This window comes from Megalobrama amblycephala, linkage group LG2 (assembly GCF_018812025.1).
Source record: "Megalobrama amblycephala isolate DHTTF-2021 linkage group LG2, ASM1881202v1, whole genome shotgun sequence".
Taxonomy (NCBI): domain Eukaryota; kingdom Metazoa; phylum Chordata; class Actinopteri; order Cypriniformes; family Xenocyprididae; genus Megalobrama; species Megalobrama amblycephala.
Window position 1 is genome coordinate 51,002,547 of NC_063045.1, and position 24,889 is coordinate 51,027,435.

At 42.5% G+C, this 24,889-nt stretch overlaps 1 protein-coding gene across 8 annotated transcripts in view; it reads left to right on the forward strand.

Moving 5' to 3' along the window:
- ntm (neurotrimin) overlaps positions 1–24,889 on the forward strand; it is a 394,473-nt gene that overhangs the window by 361,253 nt on the left and 8,331 nt on the right. For 5 of the 8 annotated variants that reach the window (XM_048180735.1, XM_048180732.1, XM_048180734.1 and 2 more), the window contains 4 exons: positions 17,253–17,384; positions 20,459–20,579; positions 22,019–22,170; positions 22,480–22,515. In XM_048180735.1, coding sequence (XP_048036692.1) covers positions 17,253–17,384; positions 20,459–20,579; positions 22,019–22,170; positions 22,480–22,515 — 441 coding nt within the window. The remainder of the gene's footprint in view (positions 1–17,252; positions 17,385–20,458; positions 20,580–22,018; positions 22,171–22,479; positions 22,516–24,889) is intronic. The other 3 variants (XM_048180736.1, XM_048180740.1, XM_048180739.1) reach the window with 1 other exon arrangement.

Sequence of the window (24,889 nt, forward strand, 5' to 3'; positions counted from 1 at the left end):
GTGTAATTAAAATGTACATTATTCAAATATTTGTGTATCTTCAATTATTTCATTATTAGCACACCTATTATTTGAAGAAAACCATTCATTCCAATATGGGTTATTTTGACCCAATCCATTCATGTAGGTTTTTTGGTTAATGCATTCTAGGGTTAAGAAAATATTTTTATTGCATTGCATTGCACAAGTTGCTTTTCTTGAACTATTTACTATTCAGCATTTGTGGAGGATGTGGATAACAGTTCTGCCTTCCACATGCAAAGAAACAGTCTAGTTATGCTTAAAAGAAATTATAAAGACAAGATATTAGTTATTATCCCCTGAGACTGTTTAATAGACATATTACACACTTGAGTTAATCATTTGCAGGGCTGTGCGTGGTCTCTCTTTCATGTGATCAGAGCAAAAGCCTATGGTGGGGAGGGTTGTTTACTTATTATTTTTTTAATCTTCAAAAAGGGATATTCATCCCATATTTCTCTCTGTGTGTAAAATCCAGTGGGCTAAAGATCAGAGCAAGCAGCATTTGAGCTGCATTGTGGGTATGGGAAGAGTGAACGTATTGTTGTGTTGCTGCGTTGTTGCGTTGTTTTACCTTTGGGTGAGGAACAGGGTCAATAATGTTGCTAATTTATCATTGCTACTGTTTAATCGACTTGAATAAACATTGTTTTTAATGAGCGTCTGTGTCCCAGGAGCTAACACTCCTATTACATCAGTGCGAATTAGGGTTTTGGCTCAGTGAAGAGCACATTGTGTGGAGCACATTGCTTGAGGTTTTTATTGAGCTGTGATTGCATTAATCCTGTTTATAACCATCTATGTAATGAGGCTGCTGTGTGTTTGGGTTCGGCAGCTCATTTCAGGAACCAAATGATCCTCTGAGCGCTAGCCCTAACTGCTAATACAGTTCTACTCTGTCGATCTCGCTCTCTATTTTTCTCCCGCCCTCCCCTCATCGGTTCTATGCTGACTCCACTTATTTTCGAGAGGGTATTTTTTTGGGGGGGATGACAGAAACACAGAGTGAAATGAATGCATTTGGAGTGGGGTTATAGATTGATATTACTCTAGTCGGGTCTGGTTTACGGTGTTTCTCTCTCTTGAGCAATGGCCTCGGGGGCTTAGAAAGATGTGGATCTGTGATCTACTTTGTGGAACCGCAAACTACCCCATGCTAATGTACTTTGCTGTGTGTTTATCTTTTCATTCTTATTCAAGCTTGTATTGGGTCTGCCTCTCAAGTCAAATACAGCCCCGCTGTTCCATCTCGTCTCCATTCAAGAGCAGAATTTACCAAAACACCCAATTTTGCACATGCATTTAAGCTGAAAAGAATAACAACGACCTAATTAAGATATTTCAGCACATTTAGCAGGTGATTAAACTGGATTGTGGGAGTTTTTTGCACTCATATACCACATACAAATGTACCACAAACATTTGCACTCGCTCGCATAAACAAAAGCATATTTCAGCATTAGTAACAGATGTGGCTTTCACTTCGCATTTTTAAGTCAAACAAAGAATCAAGGACTGAAGGATATTTGATGGCTGAAATCAAAGCAAGCCTGTCAAACTGCATTATCTTTGCTGACAAGAATCTCAGCTGAATAAAGCCAATAAATATCTGCAGGGCATATGTGTGAGTCACTCTATCTATGTTTGTTTTGGTTTTTTTTTTTTTTTTTTTCAAATAGATAACGTTTTGCACCTTCAGAGTAGTTCCTCTATTCTGTCTGCTCCTCTCTGAATAGCTGCTGAATAGTTTGCATATGTAGCTCCGTAGAGCTTTGTTTTAGAGCTTTGTTTTGAATCTATTTATTATCATTACTTGTCTATTTTATCATCACCATATATCTGATATTGCCTATCACATTAATCTGACGTCGCTAGCGTTTAATCTTTTAATCCAAATCACTATCACAGCACATTAGCATTTCACTAGCTTGTTAGCTTGTCATCCGGGCCACGTACTGTCCTTTTCTCTCGCGCGCTCCTTTTTCTACGACTCGAGTCCATCAAACAACTGTGGTAAGTCGGATCAGTCTACAAACACGGTGAGTCATGACATCCTCTCCGTTTGTTGTTACTTGCACTGCCTGTCACATGCATAGTATAGCTCTCTTTGTCAGCGGTTCGATTTACACATGTGATAAATGCAGGGAGATAGTCAGGCTGACAGAGAGAATCTCAGAATTAGAGACAGCCATCCAAACTTTAATTGAGGATAGCAAGAATGTAAGGGCTTTAGGTACTGTTTTGGATGCGACTAGCTTGTGAACTCTGTACATTGTTCGTTTCCGGCTGTAGAGCCCGTGCAGCAGGGCAATTGGGTGACTGTGAGGCGGCCTAGTCGCGGGACAAAACACCACTCTTCCGTTCCAGTTAGAACATCAAACAGCTTCTCCCCACTCAGTGACGCACCCACTGAGTATCCTGTTGAAAGTGCCCTAGTAATTGGCGAATCTATTACACTGTAAGGACTTAGCCTATTTATTAGCTCAATTTAATTGTTACAGGGAATAAGAATTGAATCAACTGTAAATGATTCACTGTAAATGATTCAGAATTAATATTTAACACTTCATCAATTATTCGTCCAGCGAAAATTGAGGTTAGAGTATTTTACCAATTCTGGATAAAATATTATTCTGCGGCCAACAGTAACAATATTTTATTATGATTATTGTTATTATTGTAATTATTATATTATAAGCAAGAGGTAACTTGATCTTTGAGTTTAAGACAGTAATTTGATACACAGCACAAGAAACTCGTATATGTGAAAATCAAAACAAGATTTATTGACTACTTCTAATGATTACAGGAAACTAAGGCTAAACACACACACACACATACATACATGCACACACATTCGCGGAGTTGATGAGTTATGAAAAGTCCCAAGTTCAGTGCTAACTTAACTCATAACCTGAGGAAAATCACAAAAGCAGAGCTTTGGCTTGATTCTTTAGGTTTAAAGGAGTTTCACCAGTTTCCAGCAAGAGAGAGAGAAGTTTGCTTGTACCTGCGTTTGCTGTGACAGCTGAGGTAATCGGGTTGTTCCGTGACTCGTGTACAGCGGAATCCTGTTCTGGATTGGCTGTCTTTCAGGTGACGTCTTCTCGGGAAAGCCCTTAGGGTTGCGCGGAAGCTTTGAAGGATGCTGCTGGCTGAGCGTCTGGCTTGAGCGGCTCTCTTCTTGGGAGACTTTGGTCAGATATTTCACGAAGTGTTTTGGAGTCTGGATGTGACGGCTGTCGAATGATCAGCGGCGCAGCTCGTGGTTGAAGTCGGGTGTTCGATGGAAAATCAGCCCCGGTCAATCAGTTATCAATGACCCATGCGACTTTTCCGCCGTGGTCAAAGTAGCGGTGCTTCAGTCCGGCTTCTGACCGATTTCGAGCGATTTCTGACCGACTTCTGACTGACTTCGGACTTCCAGCTTCTGACATTAGCTTGTTCGGACAGCATAGTTTTAAGGAGCGATCCTCCAATGAGACGTTGCTACGGAGATGAGACACGCCTCGTCTATTGTCTATTGATCACATCGCGTGATATCTGTGGAACATTCTCCTGTTTTATTAACAACTTTATAATGTTTCTTAATATTTTCCTGATACTGAATTTCAATGTTTCATTCACACAGAATTACAGAGAATTATAAATTCTGCATTTAGAACTCAAACATGACACACTTCTTACACACATATTATTAGACTGACCTAATTAAAACAATGATTACCAGAGAAAGAAGAGGCATACGGGAATACAAACATATACGGCATTGACTCCAACGTGTTAGTAATCACATCATAGCAAATGTTATTCTGGATATAGTTAATACTTTAAGTAATCGACAATTGTCCCTTTTGAGATTCAAGATTGAGTCCTTAAGCATAGTTTAAACTTTGACCGGAGTCACGAGTGACCGGGTCAGGATGGATTGCTCACACAAGGGAGGTATTGATAGGACAGATTCGTCTTTAAATCCGTTGATTGGTGTTTTCCTGTTCCGTCCGATAATACAAGAGGGTTTTGTGAGAGAATCAATAGATTTAATGTGATCAGATCCACGTGATGGGTTCTGATTAGTTTATTGCTGATGAGCTAAGAAGTCCTTTAGACAGAGTCCTTTGTTAAAAGAAGTCACGTCATCACTTCTGTTAAGGCTAGGTTTTTCCTGTCAGGAAATGGATCTTTTGGACCAAATGAAGCTTTGTTCAATCATGCCTCTGGCTGATAAAGCCATTTGGTAACGTCTGTCGAACGAGTCCCTACAACACGGAACGTGAAAATAGAGACACCAATCACCACAGTCACGTTTACTGGGAGCCAGAGCCCCTGACATCAAAGCAAATTTAAAAGTGCTGGCTAATGCTAATCGTAAATACTCTAAGATTATTATTTACGTCGGCACTAATGATGTTCGACTTCGCCAATTCAATATGGAGTACCGCAAGGCTCAGTACTAGGACCGCTGCTTTTCACTCTGTACATGCTACCCTTGGGAGATATCATTAGGAAGCATGGCGTTAGTTTTTACTGTTACGCTGATGATACTCAGCTCTATATTTCTTTGAGCCCTGGCGAAACTTACCAATTCACAAAATTAACGGAATGCATAGCTGACATAAAAAAATTGGATGACCAGTAATTTCTTACTACTAAATTCAGAAAAAACAGATATTCTAATTTTTGGACCAAAAACATCTGCACGTAATAGCCTAGAATACTGTCTAACACTTGATGGCTGCTCTGTTAAGTCTTCGTCGTCAGTTAGGAACCTGGGTGTGCTCTTTGATACAGATCTTTCATTTGAAAGCCATGTTTCTAGCATCTGTAAAACCGCATTCTTCCATCTTAAAAACATATCTAAACTACTGTACGACATATGCTCTCAATGACGAATGCGGAACAGTTAGTTCATGCATTCATGACCTCAAGGCTAGATTACTGTAGCACTCTACTGGGTGGTTATTCCGCTCACCTGTTATACAAACTACAGCTGGTCCAAAACGCAGCAGCTAGAGTTCTTACTAGAACCAGGAAGTATGACCATATTATCCCGGTTCTGTCAACACTGTATTGGCTCCCTATTAAACATCGTATAGATTTTAAAATCTTGCTACTTACTTACAAAGCACTAAATGGTTTAGCTCCCCAGTATACCTGAGCGAGCTCTTAAAGCATTATAGTCCTTCACGTCTATTGCGATCTCAGAATTCAGGCCAGTTGATAATACCTAGAATATCAAAATCAACTGCAGGCGATAGATCTTTTTCCTATTTAGCACCTAAACTTTGTAACAATCGTCCTATCACTGTTCGGGAAGCAGACACACTCTGTCAGTTTAAATCTAGACTAAAAACACATCTCTTTAACCTAGCATACACATAACACATTATCTACTTCTATAATTCAAATCATGTTAATTGTTAGGCTGCATAGATTAGGTCAGCCGGAACCGGGAACACTTCCCATAACACCTGATGTACTCGCTACATCATAAGAAGAATGGCGTCTACGCTAATATTAGTCTCTCTCTATTTATCCCGAGGTTTGCCACAGCCTGCCAGATCCAGGCCGTATCCAGATGAGATGAAGGACCTGCATCTAGACATGACGATAACGCAGCCCTGACGTTTCAACTAAATTATCCCCTGCGAAGGCCTCCTTCCTATGTATAGATACAACTTTATCAAAATTATTCCAGTTCGCATAGATCCGCGGACACAACTAATTTTCCTGTATACTGTGGACCAGAGAAGTAATTTGGCAATATCACTTTTTAAAAAAGACCAAACTTCTGCACACATACACATTCAAATGTACAAACCTATAGACTAAACACATAAATGAATAGCAAGAATGCATTAAAAGTATTCAGTTTTCAGTAGGAAAGGTGTCATTTAAGCGGCCCCTAACGTAATAATTAACAATTTTTTTTTTTTTTTACAACAGAAGTGATTCAATCAAAAACCAACTTTAGCCCGATAATTTTTTTTTTCCTTCTTAGTGCTGCTGTAAATCCAAAACAATCCCTGTCAATTAATTTTCCTATTGTCACTGTGAATTTGCTTTGAAACGATATGTATTGTGAAGAGCACTATATAAATGAAGATGACTTGACTTGATTTGACTAGTCAAGTCTGTATAATAGACGTTTTGTTTTTTAAAATTATTTAGCAGGTAATTCTTCTTTAACTGAGAAAGCAATCTGGATGTAAATTGTCATAGCAAGGACTAATCAAACAACCCGTTTTTAATGTATCGTGCACCAAAAGTGGGTAACAGGATATTCTCTGACCTCTGATGCAAGCAAACTTGGTGTTTGGTTCACATTCAGAACAGAAGCTGAGGAAATCAGGTGGCGCGGTAATGGCGTTCCTGCCCTGCTGCTCTGGAGGGATCAGACAGAGAACCTGTCCCTCGTAAGATGACACATTCAGCTGTGCCTGGATTGATTCAGCACCTTGCCCAACTCCGCTTTCCTTCTCTCTGGGGTTTTGTGTGTATGTGTGTGTACAACAGCTCTGCAGTCTTAGTGCTTTGCTCTCTGCTTTGCTGCAGTACTTTACACTCATACTGGGTTGAGCTACTTTAGCTAGAGGTCTAGGACAGTTTGATAGTTGTAGAATGTAATTTTAAAACGGTGTTATGTAGATTAGTTTCAGATTCGATTCGATTGTTATTAGGCCTGTCATAATAACTACTTTTTGTTGGGCAATTCATTGTCCCAGAAATAATTGCTATAAGCATTGTCATTTAAAGACCATTTTATGCCACTAAATATATAATCATAGTTTAACAGCATAATAATGCAAGTAGGCCTACGCACTTTCAAATGACAATGAAATAAATTCTTAAGAATATTTAAACTCTGGAATTAAAGTGTCGAAATGATAATAATAATGTTGAATAAATAATAAATACACCTTTGCTAACAAAAAGTGCAAAATAACAATTACAAAATAGCAAAACAAATACACTTGCAAATATACAAAAGGCATCTATATGGAGATTTTCCATTTGCAGATTTTTTTCTCAGTAAAGTAAGGGTAGAGACACACCAAACGTCTGATGTCGACTGACTGTCAGCCAGCATGCGCAGATTGTTGTCTATTTTTTCATATATATTTGTCTATATTCGTAATTCAGAAAGAGAGACCGGCACTGCAGGCTGCAGATAGACAAACCGTAAACAAAGCAGAGCGTGCTTACCGTTTTGAATATCATTCATGCTGATCACTTTCTATATTCCACTCGGCTCATGTTAATATTAAACATTTGCCCAGTAACACTCAGGCACATGACATAAAATTAGAACAGCCTTCTGCCTGTACCACCTTGACTTGTTTCCTCATTGTTTTGCTATTATTCGCGCGCCTCGACTCGTTCACTAAACTGAACAGCCAATCAGAGTTCTCTCTCTCCAGACACCGATTCTACATGCTGAATCGGCCCAAAAAAACTTGAAAGAGTCCCACTACAGCCAACGGGGCACAGATGTCTCAGGCCACATCTGCTGCTAAATCTATTTTTCTAGAGGCGTGATTTTTACAAATTTAAGAACTTCTTTTAACTTGAGCAATGCGTTTATAATGTCGCTTCATGCACGAGAGATGCTGCGAAAGACGTGAGTGCAATGGTCAAATGGTAACACTTTAGAATAATGGTCCGTCATTAATAAGTAACTATGCAGGAAGTAATGCAGGACTAATGAGTAGTACTACATTGACATTTCAGCTACTACTATTAACTAATATAGAAACAAGCTTAACTAATCAGTAAGCAATATCAAATTTAGGACTAAGATAGTTCCTTATTAGCTAATCAATAATTACAGAATGAGATTGGCATCATTAATAACGTCTCGGTTACAAAGGTAACCCTCGTTCCCTGAAGGAGGGAACGGAGACGTACGTCGGATGACCGACGAATAGGAATCTCGCTAGAGAGGCCAATCTACTTCGAGTGTAACTAAACGAGCCAATGCACATTGGCATGCAATCATATGCATCAGCTGCTCGCCTCGCAGCGCGGGTATATAATGAGCAGCAGGTGCGTTGCATCTTCAGGTTTTCGCTGAGGAGCCGAACCCAGCAGGTGGCAGCATCAGCAGGACAGCGCCTGTGGCGACGGGACGTACGTCTCCGTTCCCTCCTTCAGGGAACGAGGGTTACCTTTGTAACCGAGACGTTCCCATTCAGTCGGTCACTTCGACGTACGTCGGATGACCGACGAATAGGAATCCCTACCAAAGCGCCACAGGAGGTGCCCTCTTCCAGTGCTCTGTTGTGAGCCACCTGAACCCCCTTGCCTAAGGACGGTGGGACCGGGCTCACACAGAGAGGGTCGATCACTGTTGTTTCCAAAACCCACTCAGTGAGACTATAGATACCACTGGGAGCGTAACCTTACGTCAGATAAGGAACGCTGCGGAAGCCATATCCTTCCCCGAAGGAGTTATATGGATAAGTACATATGGACTAACCTTGTAGGTTGTACAACATATGGAAGAACTGGGGTGACTCCAACTTGGTGGGTTCTCCCAGAGGGAAAGACACAGGCTTCGATTAGGAGCAACCGTGGAAAGCCGCATATGGGATCCCCGTAGGGTCACACATATGGAACCCAGCCTAAATCCGGTTCTCAAGGATTCAACGGAGTAAGGCCTGGCGACCGACGCTCCGCCACGTCGGCTGCCGAAGGGATGTCGGAGGACTCGACAGGGTCTGCCTTGTAGGGACTCTCTGGAGAAAAGAAGCGCATGTCGCGCAGCAAGCGGACACTAAGCCGGGGCCTCTCCGTGCCTCTGACCTGAGGCGAGAACACGGGAGGAGACCGGCTCCACACGAAGGCTATAGTACCTAGCGAACGTGTTAGGTGTCGCCCAGCCCGCAGCTCTACAAATGTCTGTCAGCGAGGCGCCACGAGCCAGCGCCCAGGAGGATGCTACACCTCTCGTGGAGTGAGCATGCAACCTGAGCGGGCAGGGCACGCCCTGAGCTTGATAAGCCAGGGCGATGGCATCCACTATCCAGTGGGCCATCCTCTGCTTGGAGACAGCCTTTCCCTTCTGCTGGCCTCCGTAACAGACAAAGAGCTGGTCTGAGGTCCTGAAGCTTCGAGTTCTGTCTATGTACCGTCGCAAAGCGCGGACTGGACAGAGCAAAGCCAGGGCTGGGTCTGCCTCCTCCGAGGGCAGCGCTTGCAGGCTCACCACCTGGTCCCTGAAGGGAGTGGTGGGAACCTTGGGCACGTAGCCAGGCCGGGGTCTCAGTACCACGTGGCTGTCGCCCGGCCCGAACTCCAGGCACGATTCGTCGACCGAAAATGACTGCAGGTCCCCTACCCTCTTGATGGAGGCCAATGCAACCAGCAGCAAAGTCTTCATAGACAGAATCTTTAAGTCTGCTGATTGCAAAGGCTCAAAGGGAGCAATCTGGAGTGCTCTTAGCACCAGAGCGAGGTCCCAAGAGGGTATGGAGGGAGGTCGAGGAGGATTTAACCGTCTCGCCCCCCTAAGGAACCTGATGACCAGGTCGTGCTGACCAACAGATTTGCCATCTATGTGGTCGTGGTAAGCGGAGATAGCAGCAGTCTGGACTTTGAGGGTGGAGGGGGACAGCCTACGCTCCAACCCTTGCTGCAAGAAGGAAAGCACGACTCCGATCGAGCATCTTCGGGGGTCTTCTCGGCGAGAAGAGCACCACTCGACGAACAGGTTCCACTTCGAGGCGTAAGCACGTCTTGTAGACGGTGCACGTGCCGAAGTGATGGTGTTAAGTACCTCAGGGGGTAAGTCACCTAGAACCTCCGCGTCCCGTCCAGGGGCCAGACATGGAGTTTCCAGAGGTCTGGACGCGGGTGCCAGAGAGTGCCCCGTCTCTGAGAAAGAAGGTCCTTCCTCAGAGGGATGGGCCAGGGAGGGGCTGTCGCGAGGAGAGAGAGTTCTGGGAACCAGGTCCGGTTGGGCCAGTAGGGCGCAACTAGCAAGACCTGCTCCTCGTCCTCCCTGACTTTGCACAGTGTCTGTGCAAGTAGGCTCACTGGGGGAAACGCATATTTGCGCAGGCCCCGGGGCCAGCTGTGTGCCAGTGCGTCTGTCCCGAGTGTTCCCTCGGTCAGAGAGTAAAACAACTGGCAGTGGGAGGTCTCTAGAGAGGCATACAGGTCTACCTGAGCCTCTCCGAACTCTTTCCAGATCAGCTGAACCACCTGGGGGTGGAGTCGCCACTCTCCTGGCAGCGCAGCTCGTGACAGCTCGTCGGCCACACGGTTGAGCACACCGGGAACATGAATGGCGCGAAGCGACCTCAGATGCTTCTGACTCCAGAGGAGGAGATGGCGGGCGAGTTGCGACATGCGACGGGAGCGTAGACCACCTTGACGGTTGATGTACGCAACGGTCGCAGTGTTGTCCGTACGGACCAGTACATGCTTGCCCCGTAACGGCCCTTTGAGGCGGCTCAGAGCAAGGCGTACTGCCAGCAACTCGAGGCAATTGATGTGCCAATGCAGATGGGGTCCCGTCCAAACCCCTGACACTGCATGCCCGTTGTACGTGGCACCCCAGCCGGTGGCCGAAGCATCTTTGAATACCACAGCATGCCGGGACACTTGTTCTAGGGGCACTCCTGCCCGAAGAAACAAAGGGTCCGACCACGGGCTGAAGGCTTGGCGGCACTCCTGAGTGATTGGCACCCGGAACGTGCCGTGTAGCCACGCCTATCTCGGGACTCGGCCGTGAAGCCAGTGCTGAAGCGGTCTCATATGAAGCAGACCGAGCGGTGTTACAGCCGCTGCGGCCGCCATATGCCCCAGGAGCCTCTGAAAAAATTTCAGTGGGACCACTGTCCTGCCGTTGAAAGTATTCAGGCAGTTCAACACCGACCGAGCACGTTCCTCTGTGAGGCGTGCTATCTGTTCGACCGAATCCAACTCCATACCGAGAAAAGAGATCCTCTGCACTGGGGCGAGTTTGCTCTTTTCCCAGTTGACCTGAAGCCCCAACTGGCTGAGGTGACTGAGCACCAAGTCCCTGTGTTCGCACAACTGATCCCGAGACTGTGCTAGGATAAGCCAGTCGTCTAGATAGTTGAGGATGCGAACACCCTGTTCTCTCATGGGAACAAGGGCTCCCTCCACGACTTTCGTGAAGACGCGGGGAGACAGGGCGAGCCCGAAGGGTAGGACCCTGTACTGGTATGCTCGACCTTCGAACGCGAACCTCAGGAATGGCCTGTGTCGCGGAAGAATCGAAACATGGAAGTACGCGTCCTTCAGGTCGATCGCTGCAAACCAATCTCGGGGACGGATGCATTCGAAAATGCGTTTCTGCGTGAGCATTTTGAACGGTAGCTTGTGGAGGCTCCGATTCAAAAGACGCAGGTCCAAGATCGGTCGTAACCCGCCGCTTTTCTTGGGTACAATGAAGTAGGGACTGTAGAACCCTGACCTCATATCGGCTGGAGGGACCGGCTCGATCGCGTCCTTCGCCAGTAGGACTGCGATCTCCGCACGCAGGACAGGGGCATCGGCAGCTTTCACTGTAGTGAAGAGGATGCCCCTGAACTTGGGGGGGGCGCCGGGCGAACTGAATCGCATAGCCGAGCCTGATGGTCCGAAGGAGCCAGCGAGACGGACTGGGGAGCGCTAGCCAGGCTCCCAGAGACCGAGCAAGCGGCACCAAGGGGACCACCGGCGTACCCGCCGCGGGGCAGCGAGGTGGAACGCAGGGACGCGGCCCGGGGGGCTCTCTGTATGAGGCGGCCCGAAGCGGGGTCACAGTGTGCTGAGCAACACTTACCTGCTTCCACAGGTGGACAGAGGGAGCAGTCGAGGTTTTGTCTGCCTGCTGCTCGCTGCTGTCCGCTGGCGACAGAAGAGGTGGATGAGAGTGGTGAGGTTCTTGCCCTCCCACTGCCCTCCGAGCCCTCTTCGGACCCAGAGGAAACTGCTCTTTTATTGAAAATTTGGGTACCGCTGGTCGTTGGGCCAGCGGCGGAACAAAAAGGGGAAACAAAAGATTCTCCACCCGGCCCTCCTCCGGGGGAAGGAGCGGTGCGGTCACCACCTCCTGAAGAGCAGTCCCATCCATCTCCGGGTCGCCCGTCCTAGGGCCGCTTGGACTTGGCCTTGCCACCCTTCTTTTTAGGGGGTGGCGGGACGGGCTGGGCACCCCGCCCGCGACCGGCTCCACGACGCCGCTTGGATGGAGGCTGCTGCTGCGGCGTGGGAGCGGGGGCGGCCGCAGGGGGGCGCCCTCGGCGACGGGCAGACTGAGGTGCCGCCGGCGGTGGGGGTGCAGCAGCTGACCGCCTCGGCAGGATGTGACTAATGGCCTCAGACTGCTTTTGTACAGCCGAGAACTGTTGGGCAAAGTTCTCGACCGCGTCGCCGAAGAGGCCGGTCTGGGACACGGGGGAATTAAGAAACCTGACCTTGTCGGTATCCCTCATGTCCGCGAGACACAGCCAGAGATGGCGTTCCTGGACCACCATGGTGGACATCGCACGACCCACTGACCGCGCCGTAACCTTCGTCGCACGAAGCGCGAGGTCCGTCGCGGTACGAAGTTCTTGTAGAACTTGCGGATCATGACCACCCTCGTGTAGGTCCTTCAGTGCCTTGGCCTGATGGACCTGCAACAACGCCATAGCGTGTAAGGCAGAAGCGGCTTCCCCACAGGCCTGATAAGCCTTGCCGGTAAGATCCGACGAGTGCTTACAGGCCCGGGAAGGGAGAGACGGCTCCCCCCGCCAGGTGGAGTTAGGGCACAGTTGCATAGCAACGGCCCGTTCCACAGGGGGTATGCGCGCATAACCCTTCGCCGCTCCGCCATCAAGGGTGGTGAGGGAGGAGGACCCACCGACACGGTTTCGGGCAGTAAAAGGTGCCGTCCATGTGCCAGTGAGTTCTTCATGCACCTCCGGGAAGAAAGGCACTGGGGTGGGGGACTGAGAACCAGCCCTTGCCACCCCGAGAAACCAATCGTCCAACCGCGAGGGCTCGGGACACGGTGGAGGATTCCACACGAGCCCGACCCTGTTGGCGGCCCGGGAAAGCATAGCCATCATTTCCGGGTCTGAATCGGGCACAGATGTCACTCCCGAAGGAGGCAGCTGCGCCGAATCGTCATCCCGAAAGTATCAGGCTCACCCTCCGATGCAGCGATCGACATCTGGTCGTCATGGGGAGCTCCGAAGGATACGGATGGTACACACCTCTGGGGTGGTCCACCGCGTTCCCCCGGCAGCTCTACTGGCTGCGGAGTGCACGAGGGATGAGGGTTCCTAGGGGGTTGGTTCCCCGAAGGAAGCGCGCTCACCGTGATCCTCAAGTCACCAGTCCCAGCGCCCGAAGCAACCCTCTGAGGAGGATTGGAACGAGGAGCCGGGACCGGGACTCCACCCCTTTGCAGGAAGTGGAGTCTCGACCGCAACTCCGCGACGGTCATCATCCTACAATGGGTGCATGACTCGTCCACAAACGCCGCCTCAGCGTGCCTTAAGCCCAAGCACGTGATACAGCGCTGGTGACCATCCCGAGGCGCCAGGTAACGACCGCATCCAGAAACACACAAGTAGAACGACATCTTTAAAAAGACGCGAACTACTCGTGTAAGCTCTTTCAGGAACTGCTCTTTCAAGTGCCGAAGCACGCAGGGGAAAGCCGCTGCAGCACAGACAGGGAAATGTGCAGCCTGTCGTGTGCACTCTCCTTGGAGATGCCGCTCTTACCAGCCGTGAAAACAGCTTTTCAGCGCTCTTTAAAGCGCACCGTACCAGCCGTAAGAACGGCTTTCACAGCTGACACACAGCTTTCTTTGCTCAGTGGGCAAAAAAAAGAAAATAAACAAAAGGAGAGAATCGGCCCCGCTGCTGTGCTGTTCCACCTGCACCAGACGAGAGAGCAGTAGAGAGAGCTGGCTCGTTCCTTTCACACTCGCTCGTAGATACTACCATGTGTAGTTCGGCTCCGAAGCGAAAAGCTGAAGATGCAACGCACCTGCTGCTCATTATATACCCGCGCTGCGAGGCGAGCAGCTGATGCATATGATTGCATGCCAATGTGCATTGGCTCGTTTAGTTACACTCGAAGTAGATTGGCCTCTCTAGCGAGATTCCTATTCGTCGGTCATCCGACGTACGCTGAAGTGACCGACTGAATGGGAACTAATAGGTAACTATGACAAATTATAAAGAATTACTAATTAATTACTAATCACAACATTAAAGTGTCTGAGATGTGAGTAATTGTCTTTTTCAACGTGGTCATAAAATGCATCATTAATTAATCAATTGTTACCTAGTCACTATGCAGGAACTACTAGTGATCTGGACCATTATTTTAAAGTGAAAAAGATGTTTTCCATATATCATGCAATAAGTCGATATATTTATTATTGCGAAAGCCCTACCCGTTATCTCGTGTAGTCATTTTGAATATTAATATAAAATCCATTCACAGTCACAGTTCACTTTGTTTTTACATGCAGTTTTGCCACAGGGTTATCTAAAAATACAACAAGAACAAATTGTAATGGAAAAACTCAGCTAAGCAGCCTAGACATTTGGCATTGTTGATAGAATGTCTGCCTGCTCAAAAGTATCAAAGGTATAGTTAAATTACTCACCTTCATGTTATTCAATACTTTGAACACAAAAGAAGATCATTTAAAAAATGTTCCAGGATTTTTTTTTTTTTTTTTTTAGTTGGAAAAACTTTCATTAAAAGTAACTACAGTCCAATTTTGGTTTTGGATCATTTTTTGATGAACTATATATTTAAGTACATATTGTTTAATAACTGGAAATCGAATTCTATATTTGGAAATCTGCTTTAATTTGCTATTAAGCGCCTCAGTCAAAACTATCTAAATATTAGGTGTGATTAAGCTAACATGGAAACTTTGTCAAAGTGATTAGTTCCACTGTCTATTTTTTCATATATATATATATATATTTGTCTACATTTGTAATTCAGAAAGAGACAAAGCAGAGCGTGCTTACCGTTTTGAATATCATTCATGCTGATCACTTTCTAAATTCCACTCAGCTCACGTTAATATTAAACATTCGCCCAGTAACACTCAGGCACATTACGTAAAATTAGAACAGCCTTCTGTCTGTACCGCCTTGACTTGTTTGCTCACTGTTTTGCTATTATTCTACCACTTCGGCTCATTCACTAAACTGAACAGCCAATCAGAGTTCTCTCTCTTGCCAGACATCGATTCTACATGCTGAATCGGCCCCAAAAAACCCCCGACAGCATCCAACTAGAGCCAACGGGGCACAGATGTCTCAGGCCACATCTGCTGCTAAATCTATTTTTCTAGAGGCACGATTTTTAAAAGTTGAAGGACTTCTTTTAACTTTAGCGACACATGTTTATAACTGTTTAATAACTGGAAATCTAATTCTATATTTGTAAATCTGCTTTAATTTGCTACTAAGTGCCTCAGTCAAAACTATCTAAATATTACATGTTATTAAGCTAACATGGAAACTTTGACAAAGTGATTAGTTCTCTACAAAAGTGTCAGCTTGGTAACTTATCAACTAGGTACCTTATAAACATCAAAATGTATGTGTTAGGCAGACTTTATTCAGCTGTTGTCATTTTTGTGCAGTATTCATCAGTGAGTAAGCTCTATCTGAGGATGTGACTGTGGAGGGCAGCCTGTTGAATTTCTGTGGGCTTATATTCTCCATTAATGGAGTTGCTTGGTGCTTGTTCTATTTTTTATGACACCCAGGACGATCGTTGTAGCATTTCAGCTCAAGAGGCATTTGATTTCAACTTGCGATAATATCACAAATCAAACCCTGTGCGTGTTATTGACTGACGCTTATAATGCCATCAGGGGCCATGAATATACAAAAGCAGTCGCATTATATAAGAAATGCATAATGAATGTGCTTCAGGAGTGTACTGATGAAGAAAAAAGCCTGAGATGTCAGTCTTCAAGTATTTCACGTTGATACAATCCTCCATGGCAGCCGTGAAACCCCGAGCCCCTGATGGAAATAAACGGTCCCATTTTGTCAATCTTCCCTTTGATGGAAGACAGTCCACAATGCACCTGATGCCAAAGCACCACATTTACTTTCGGCTGGACCGGGTATCAAAGCCGACGGCTTGCTTTTCATAAAGCTTTCCCAGTCCTATACAGCTCTGATGACGTGCGCTTTTCAGTGGGAAACATCAATATGAGCATCTTGAATGAAAACAAAACTGTTCCTGTGTGCCTCGCTTGTGGCTCGTGCTATTTTAAGGTTTTTGATCTAATTGGCTCATTCTGAAGGTGTAGTTCAGTGTTTGAATTTAAAATTGATTTTTTTTTTTTTAACAATAAAACAATACAATTATACAAGACCCTTTCTGAGCAGACTCCAAGCTGCTCTTCAGTGCAGCGAGGTGTGTACGGTGTTGAACGGTAATGAGCTTCTTTCTCCAGAGCGCTCTGTTGACACTCCTCATCAGGTTAAAGCAAGTGCCTCTTTCTTTCTCGTTAACAGCCTCTCCCAGGTGTAAGACATTGTCTTTCAGAACATACTTAAGTGAATGTGGTGTTATTTTGCTGTCAGAAACTACATTGGGGACGATATTTATTTATTTAAGCCAACCGCATATTACCGCTTGACGTTGAGAACTGCATCACAAGGATCCCTTTCCACTAACATTTTTTTTTTTTTATCCCCAGTCTGGATTTCGTGAACATGAAAAGGTAGCGTATGTTTTAGCAGTTTGACTCCAGTGTGTATGCGAACACTTCAAAGCAGCTGCACAGAGACAGAGACTCATATTTGAATCGAATTTCATATCTCTAGTGTCGCCTTCTCCCACAATAGGACACAAATGACTATAAATACATCAGAGCATCGTTATTTCAGGGAAGATGAAGTTTGAATTTGCATAGAAGGGTATCAACATGCTCTACAGTGCGGCTTATTGTACCCAAGCAAAGTACGGATGTGACAATACTGAAAAATCAGAAACATTTCAGCTCTTCAGTGATAATGAGACATATGGACATGATGTGATTTAGCCAAGTAACACTTTGTTGTTCCAGGATTAACATTCCTACCAACCAATCACAGTTGTTTGTTCTTGTTGCAGTTTTCTTTTGAGGAAATATGAGTAAAGCTGGACAACCCTCGTCTTTTTTGAGAGCTTTAATATAACAGATCTTAATATCATCATATTTTAATGTTTTTTTTTTTTTTGTTCTCTAGATGACAGCCTAGGTTCAGACAATGAGGTTCTGGAGATTCCCTTCATCAGCAGATATAGAGCAGGAGTGTACGAATGCACCGCAGCGAACGACATTGCAGTAGACACACAGACTGTTGAGCTCACAGTCAATTGTAAGTATCTCATGAATTTACAGCAACATATGCTACACATACATATGCAACATACAGGATACAACAAATGCCCAAAAGACAAATACCCAAAAGTTTTTCAAAATTAATTAAATAATTTATTACTTTTTAACCCACTTTTTGTTTACAAAATGTATTTATTTATTTTTGTTTATTTATAAACTTTTAGGATTTTATTAAATACATTTAAAATATTAATAAAGTTTGTAATGAAATGTCTTAAAGGGTTATTTCAACCACAAAATTAAAATTCTGTAATTTATTACTCACCCTCATGCCGTTCCACACCCGTAAGACCTTCGTTCATCTTCAGAACACAAATTAAGATATTTTAGTTGAAATCCGATGGCTCCATGAAGCCTCCATAGCCAGCAATGACATTTCCTCTCTCAAGATCCATAAAAGTACTAAAAACACATCTAAATCAGTTCATGTGAGTACAGTGGTTCAATATTAATATTATAAAGCGACAAGAATATTTTTGGTGTGCCAAAAAAACAAAATAACGACTTATATAGTGATGGCCGATTTCAAAACACTGCTTCAGGAAGCTTCGGAGCATAATGAATCAGCGTGTCGAATCAGCTGTTCGGAGCGCTGTGATTTCAGCATTTTGGCAGTTTGACATGCGATCTGAATCATGATTCGACACACGGATTCATAACACTCCGTAGCTTCCTGAAGCAGTGTTTTGAAATCGGCCATCACTAAAAAAGTCGTTATTTTGTTTTATTGGCGCACCAAAAATATTCTTGTCGCTTTATAATATTAATATTGAACCACTGTACTCACATGAACTGATTTAGATGTGTTTTTAGTACTTTTATGGATCTTGAGAGAGGAAATGTCATTGCTGGCTATGGAGGCTTCATGGAGCCATCGGATTTCAACTAAAATATCTTAATTTGTGTTCTGAAGATGAACGAAGGTCTTACGGGTGTGGAACGGCATGAGGGTGAGTAATAAATGACAGAATTTTCATTTTTGGGTGAACTAACCCTTTAAAATGCAAAATAAAGAATCTAGGGGTGGGCATGATAAACTGTTGCTGTGCTGCACGGTCACAAAAGCTTGTAATTTGCATGTGTTTTTAAAGGGTTACACCCAAAAATGAAAATGCTGTCATTAATTACTCACCCTCATGTCGTTCTACACCCGTAAGACCTTCATACATCTTCGGAACACAAATTAAGATATTTTAATATGACTCGTCCATAGACAACAATATAATCAGTACTTTCAAGGTCCAGATAGGTGCTAAAGACATTATTTAAAAAAGTTGACGTGACTGCAGTGGTTCAACCTTAATTTTATGAAGCGACGAGAATACTTAAATAGTTCATTTGAAAAAACAGATAACTCCATTTTTATTAATTCTCACAAAATGTGTTTTTTTATTGTGCATTCCAAGTAATATCAATCAAACTGCAAACTGCAAAAATACAGATAACTTACAAAATTAAAGTTCATTGAAAGTATGTTTTTTTATATATATTAACAGTTTGTTTTTTAGCAAAAGCAGATAACTCCAACAGTCGCTTTTTGGCAAAGCTGATAACTCCACATTTTAGTTAAACAAAACCAAGGAATTGCTTTGTAATTGCATTTAAAACACACTCAAACACACGTGTACACAGAAACACACACTCTCACACACACACACAGGCATGCACGCATGTCGAGATTATAAATCCTCGATCACTTTTAGTCCGCTTCGATGAAACTCCCCTCAGCTAGCGCGTCTTATTGAAGTGACTAACAGCCTTGTCACCTGACCTGAATACTGCTGATTCGCTAAAACGGACTTATTAGTTTCTGTACACAAACAAAACGGGCGCTTGTCGGTTTCTGCTGTAAAACATGAACTCGCGATGCCTTGACAGTGGACAATACCGGCTTTTCAGTTCAGAACGTGCTATATTTGGAGAATAATGCACGGCAGTTAGTTGATTTTTTATTTTTTTATTTTTTTAAAGTGGCGTTTATCGTTTTTTGCAAATGAATTATTCACTTTTTTGTACGCAAAAACAAAACAAAACAAAAATAACGACTTTATTCAATGATTTCCGTCCGAACTGAGGTCGTATTCACGTGGGCAGCACAACGCATTTGTGTGATGCTGACGCAGGAGCCGGACAATACTGAGCCAGCATTCGGACGTAAACACGGAAGCTCTGCAATCTGTTCACTGCGCCAACTGTGTAACAGACTGACAGGGAAGAGGAAAAATTGTTGAATAAAGTCATTAGTTTTGTTTTTGCGCATAAAATGCATTCTTGTTGCTTCATAAAATTAAGGTTGAACCACTGCAGTGACATCAACTTTTTTTTTTACATCTGGACCTTTCTGGACCTTGAAAGTGATGATTATTTTGAGTCATATTCCTCTCGGATTTCATCAAAAACATCTTAATTTGTGTTCTGAAGATGAATGAAGGGTTTGTAATGACATAAGGGTGAGTAATTAATTACAGAATTTTCATTTTTGGGTTAACTAACCCTTAAGCATTACGGTTTAAAAACAAGTGTAAATTTTAATTTAATTAAAGTCTATGCAGTGTTTTTGATAAAAATTTGATTACATTATACAATTTATGCAGTATTTCTTTTTTCTAGTGCTTGAAGTTGTTCAGGTAGGTCTATTTCATTGTCTCTGTTATTTTGTTTTCCTATATGCTTGTAATTAATTTGTTTGTTCTTATTTTATCACTGACTGTTTACATGTCTTCAGTAAGCTTTTTTTTTCTTTCTTTTTTAGTTTGGCTACTGTTAGTTTTTTGAGATATTGAAATTGGTCACAGGAATTATTAAATTTCAATGGTATCAAAAATAATATTTTTATTTAAATATAATTTTTTATATTTATTTTTATTGTGAAATAAAATAATTCATATCGTGGTATAAGATTTTGGTCATATCGCCCACCCCTAAAAGCATCATTACTTGTGTTTTACAACTTCTGAACCTCACTTTGTGTAAAATATTTATTTATTTGCCATATGATGGTCAGTAAATATGCTAAAGTTCACTAACTCTCTTGTGGTTTTGTGTGTTTAGACCCTCCCAGTGTTTCAGATGGCAGAGATGTTGGCGTGACCCTGGGTCAGAGAGGTGTCCTGGAGTGTGAGGCAGATGCTGTACCCGAGGCAGATTTTGAGTGGTACAGAGATGACAGGAGGTATGGCATATCACTTCAGGATATTCTGCTTCATCTGTTCCTTTCTTTGGGATAAAACCATAACCTAGAAGTTTATGGAATTATAGATGGTTACAATAACAATACTGAATTTTGATCCCACTATATTATATGACTTAAACTGCTATGCCATTTAAATCATTCATTTGGTACAATGCACTTATTGTGCACTTACATGTTTTTAAATACCTGCATATAATTAGATTGGTAGCACTTTATTTTACAGTCCTGTTTTGCATGAACATACTATGTACTTATTAGTAATGACACTTACTAGGTACTAACCCTGTCCTACCCCTAAACCTTAACTTAACCCATGTAGTTACCTTACACTACTCAGTACTTTTGTGGGCAAGTACACTCTAAAAAATGCAGTTTAAAAACAACCCAAGTTGGGTTGAAAATGGACAAACCCTATGACTGGGTTGTTTTAACCCAGCCGGTTGCCCAATATACTGGGCAGTTTTATTTAACCCAACTATTGTTTAAATATTGCTATATGACTGGTTTAAAATGAACTCAAAATAGGTTGGAAATTAAAAATCAGACACATAATTAGTAGAGACAACAACAATAATAAAAAAAAGGTGAACATTTATTAATAAGCAATTTAATAAATGTCTATTGTTTAATTATTATTCATTAAACTTAGTAACAATAGTTTAAAATATATAATTACAATTATATATAAACATATATATTATAATGTTAACCCTTTTCTTACACCTTAACCCCTCCTTAAATCTAACCATACCATGGAACCTGTCCGTAACCTTACTCGTATCCCACCTTAGAAGCAAAAAAAAAGTGTTTTGCAATACAACATGTACACAATAAGTACGTTGTACCCAACATTTTTTGATGTAAGTAGACACCTAAGAGAGTGACCCAGTTTTTTTTTTTTTTTTTTTTTTTTTTTACTACAAGTGATTTGTACAGTAACAGCTAGTTATTGACAAGAGTTTATTGTATCTGCTGTACAATATGTCAGATTTATAATATTGATAGTGACACTGAGAGGTGAAGGACAAATATATTAGCTGCACATGTCTGACTAGATGTGCTGTCGTACATTTACTGTTTTCAACAGAAAAATACTTCACATTTGAGTGCCTTTGGCTGGATGCGTCTCAGTATGTTCTCTCAAACTGTCTTTGATGTCAAGTGAAGAATAAGTTGTCACAATGTTGTATCATAATTAAATGTGCATAAGCGCGCGTGTGCATGTCCCTCTGCGTGCTGCTGCCAGTAATTCAATCCTGCAGTTTTGCCTCCTTTGAATGTATCCAGGCCCACCGCAATCTGCGTCCGAAAATGTTGATGCTGTCATAAATGTAACCTCAAGCTTCAAAGGAGGCTCTGATGTAGCGTAAACAAGGCCAGGCTGATTCAAGTCTCTCCATTTGCTGACTGTTTCCCAGGATCTTCAATGGCTTTGATGGCATAGAGATCGAGGATGCCGGAGCACTTTCAAAGCTGACTTTCTTCAACGTGTCCGAGGCAGACTACGGCAATTACACTTGTGTCGCTATCAACAAACTTGGGAGCGCTAACACAAGCATCGTCCTGTACGGTAAGTTTCAGTGGTTGATGGTTTTAATCAAGTTTTAAAGCAGTTTGGAGCCTCTTCACAATTCTTCGATTAGTTTAATGTACAAATGGTGGTTTGGAAGATAGTTATGTCTCATTTTTTGCTTAAACTTTCGTTCAACAAAGCTGAACGAAAGCAGAACTTCCAGCTGATAACGTTCCTGTAAACATTCTGAATTTCCACTTGGTAGTTTCTGAGCCGTGAAACTATTAATCTTTGAGATTTCCATCTCAGGATTCTCCTTCATTTGCTTTTGATTCATGTTTTTATGTTTGTTTTTTGTTGATGTAGAAATAATTGAACCCACTAGTTCAACGCTATTGCAAGGTTAGTAGTGTGCATGGGAATGTAGTGTTCTGATCACCTCCTAAAGCATGTTCCGGTGCGTTTAATAACCAAAGAAGATGCAAACATGGTTATTTTCACATCAACCGCAATGTGACGATGCCAAGTTGTTGATATATATATTTTATCGGCGAGGTCGACTCACAAATTTTCCCTGATTTGAACAGGGTAATATAATTGTCGTGCCTCGTCTGACAGAATGTGATTGTCAGATTGTAAATTGGCCACTTGCTATTCCTATTAAGGGGTTATTAGCTTAAAATCCCATTTTGTAATGTCAATAATATATTCAACACATTGAGTGACAGTCTCAATTGCCGCTCGGAATTGGCGGGGTACTGACATGCCTCGTTCTGCCTTCAGTCACTGTGGGTTGATGAATGGGTCTCTGTTTTCTGTAGCCTAAACATGTTTCTCTTTCTCTTCTGTCACTTTCTTTCCTGTCTAACCTTCCTCCACCATGGCATGGCTTCATTATGTCAATGCATGCTCTCATCCACTGTTTGTAAGTACATGTTTGCATCATATGATGTCTTTTGATGTTTGTGGAATTGTGAGTGCTTCATTATTACTCAGTTGATGAGGAATGTACTTAAAGGAAAATTGTCATCATTTACTTGCACTCATACTGTGTTCCACAGAACAGAAAAAGAAAGTGAAATACCGTTCTCTAGTCCGTGCAATTACAATGAACAGGGACTGGAGCTTTCAAGCTTCAAAAAGAATGCAAGAAAACATTATGAAAATATCCTAAAAGTGCTGTAGTCCAAGACTTCTGAAGTCACACCATAGTTTGAGAGCATTAGTAATGGCCAAAATCATTCTTTTGAGTCATATGAATCATTTGATTCGATTCACAAATTCAGCCTGAATGATTCATTTGAATTGGACCTCAAGATTAACTCACTGACACAGTGATCTAGTTGCAGTGGTTAACAGCTCAATGAAGGTGAAGATTATCAGTTCAGTTTCATTCTGTTCCTCAGGCAGATCTATCATTTGACTTTAGAACACTTGAAATATGAACACATGCACCGTGATACTTTTATGGTACTTTTGCATCCTTTTTGAAGCCTGAAAAGCCTGAAAGCTTCGGTCCCTGATCGTTATAGTAGCATGGAAAAGAACGAACAGTGTATTATTACACAGAAGAAAGAAAGTCAGGTTTGGAATGACATGAGGGTGAAATGATGACAGATTTTTTTTTTTTTTTCCTTAAATGTACATTTGCCCCTTACAAAAAAGTGCCATGGTCTTACCTGGAGATAATAACCATGGTAACACACAATGGTTTATGGTACATAAATCATACAGTACTATGGTATATTTCAACTCAATATACTATGGAACTGCCACAGACAGTAGGAGAGACCGGGGTCAATTTACTTTTTTACATTTTATTCTTTATTTTTTTTCTACAATTTTTCCATATTTTTGATATAAAAACTGTACTAACATGAATACTACCATTAATACTCTTACGTTGGGAAAGATCATATTGAATTTCAGACAAGAAGTCATGTTAAAATTGCAGTTATAAGAGCACACTTTAAGATTAACCAATAAATCTAAAATTTGCCATTGATTAATACATAATACAGTTTTATAATAGTTTGCATATTAAATGGTACTGATTCTTTTAGCTGTGTTGAATATTATGTTTAAAGCAAAGGTCAAAGTGAGACCTATATTATTTGAAATATTTTTTACTAAAATATACTTCTTATCCGCTAATTCAAGAACAACCTTAACCTAAATAGAAATAATATTCATTACATGTTTAAAAGATTAAACCTTTTAATTCAGTCACACAGTTTTTTTATAACAAGGGTTGCAGAGTTGAGATAAAATGTGAAATTGAGCAAAAAGCATGTGTTTACTTACAGTCTCTCATTAAAATAATTACTTGAAAAAAATACGTTCTCCTTTAAACCTCAACATCTTTTTATTTTTCTGTCAAACCATTGCACGTTTTTGTGGCATTGAGAGTCTTTACCGAGCATATGCTGAATAAATATCACTCTAACTTGCTTGTGATTGAAGACATCTAGTGTGTTATAATTGCCTCTGGTCTTTCCTACTTTTTTGTAAGGAGTCATTTCTCACCTGCATATGTTGTTGATGGTTGTTACTGATTTGTCCTTGTATTGTCCTTTAATCTTTCTTCTCTGCCAAGAATAGAAATCTTGTCCTGACCAACTTTTCTCCACTCTCTGGCCTAAAAAAAAAGCGTGGGATTGGTAACCATGTCCTCTCCGGAGAGTCATTAATTGCATTGAATTTGATTGTGAGAACCTCACATTAGTATAATTACACTTGTGCAGGATTTACTCTAAGCTGTGGCTGCAGAATAATT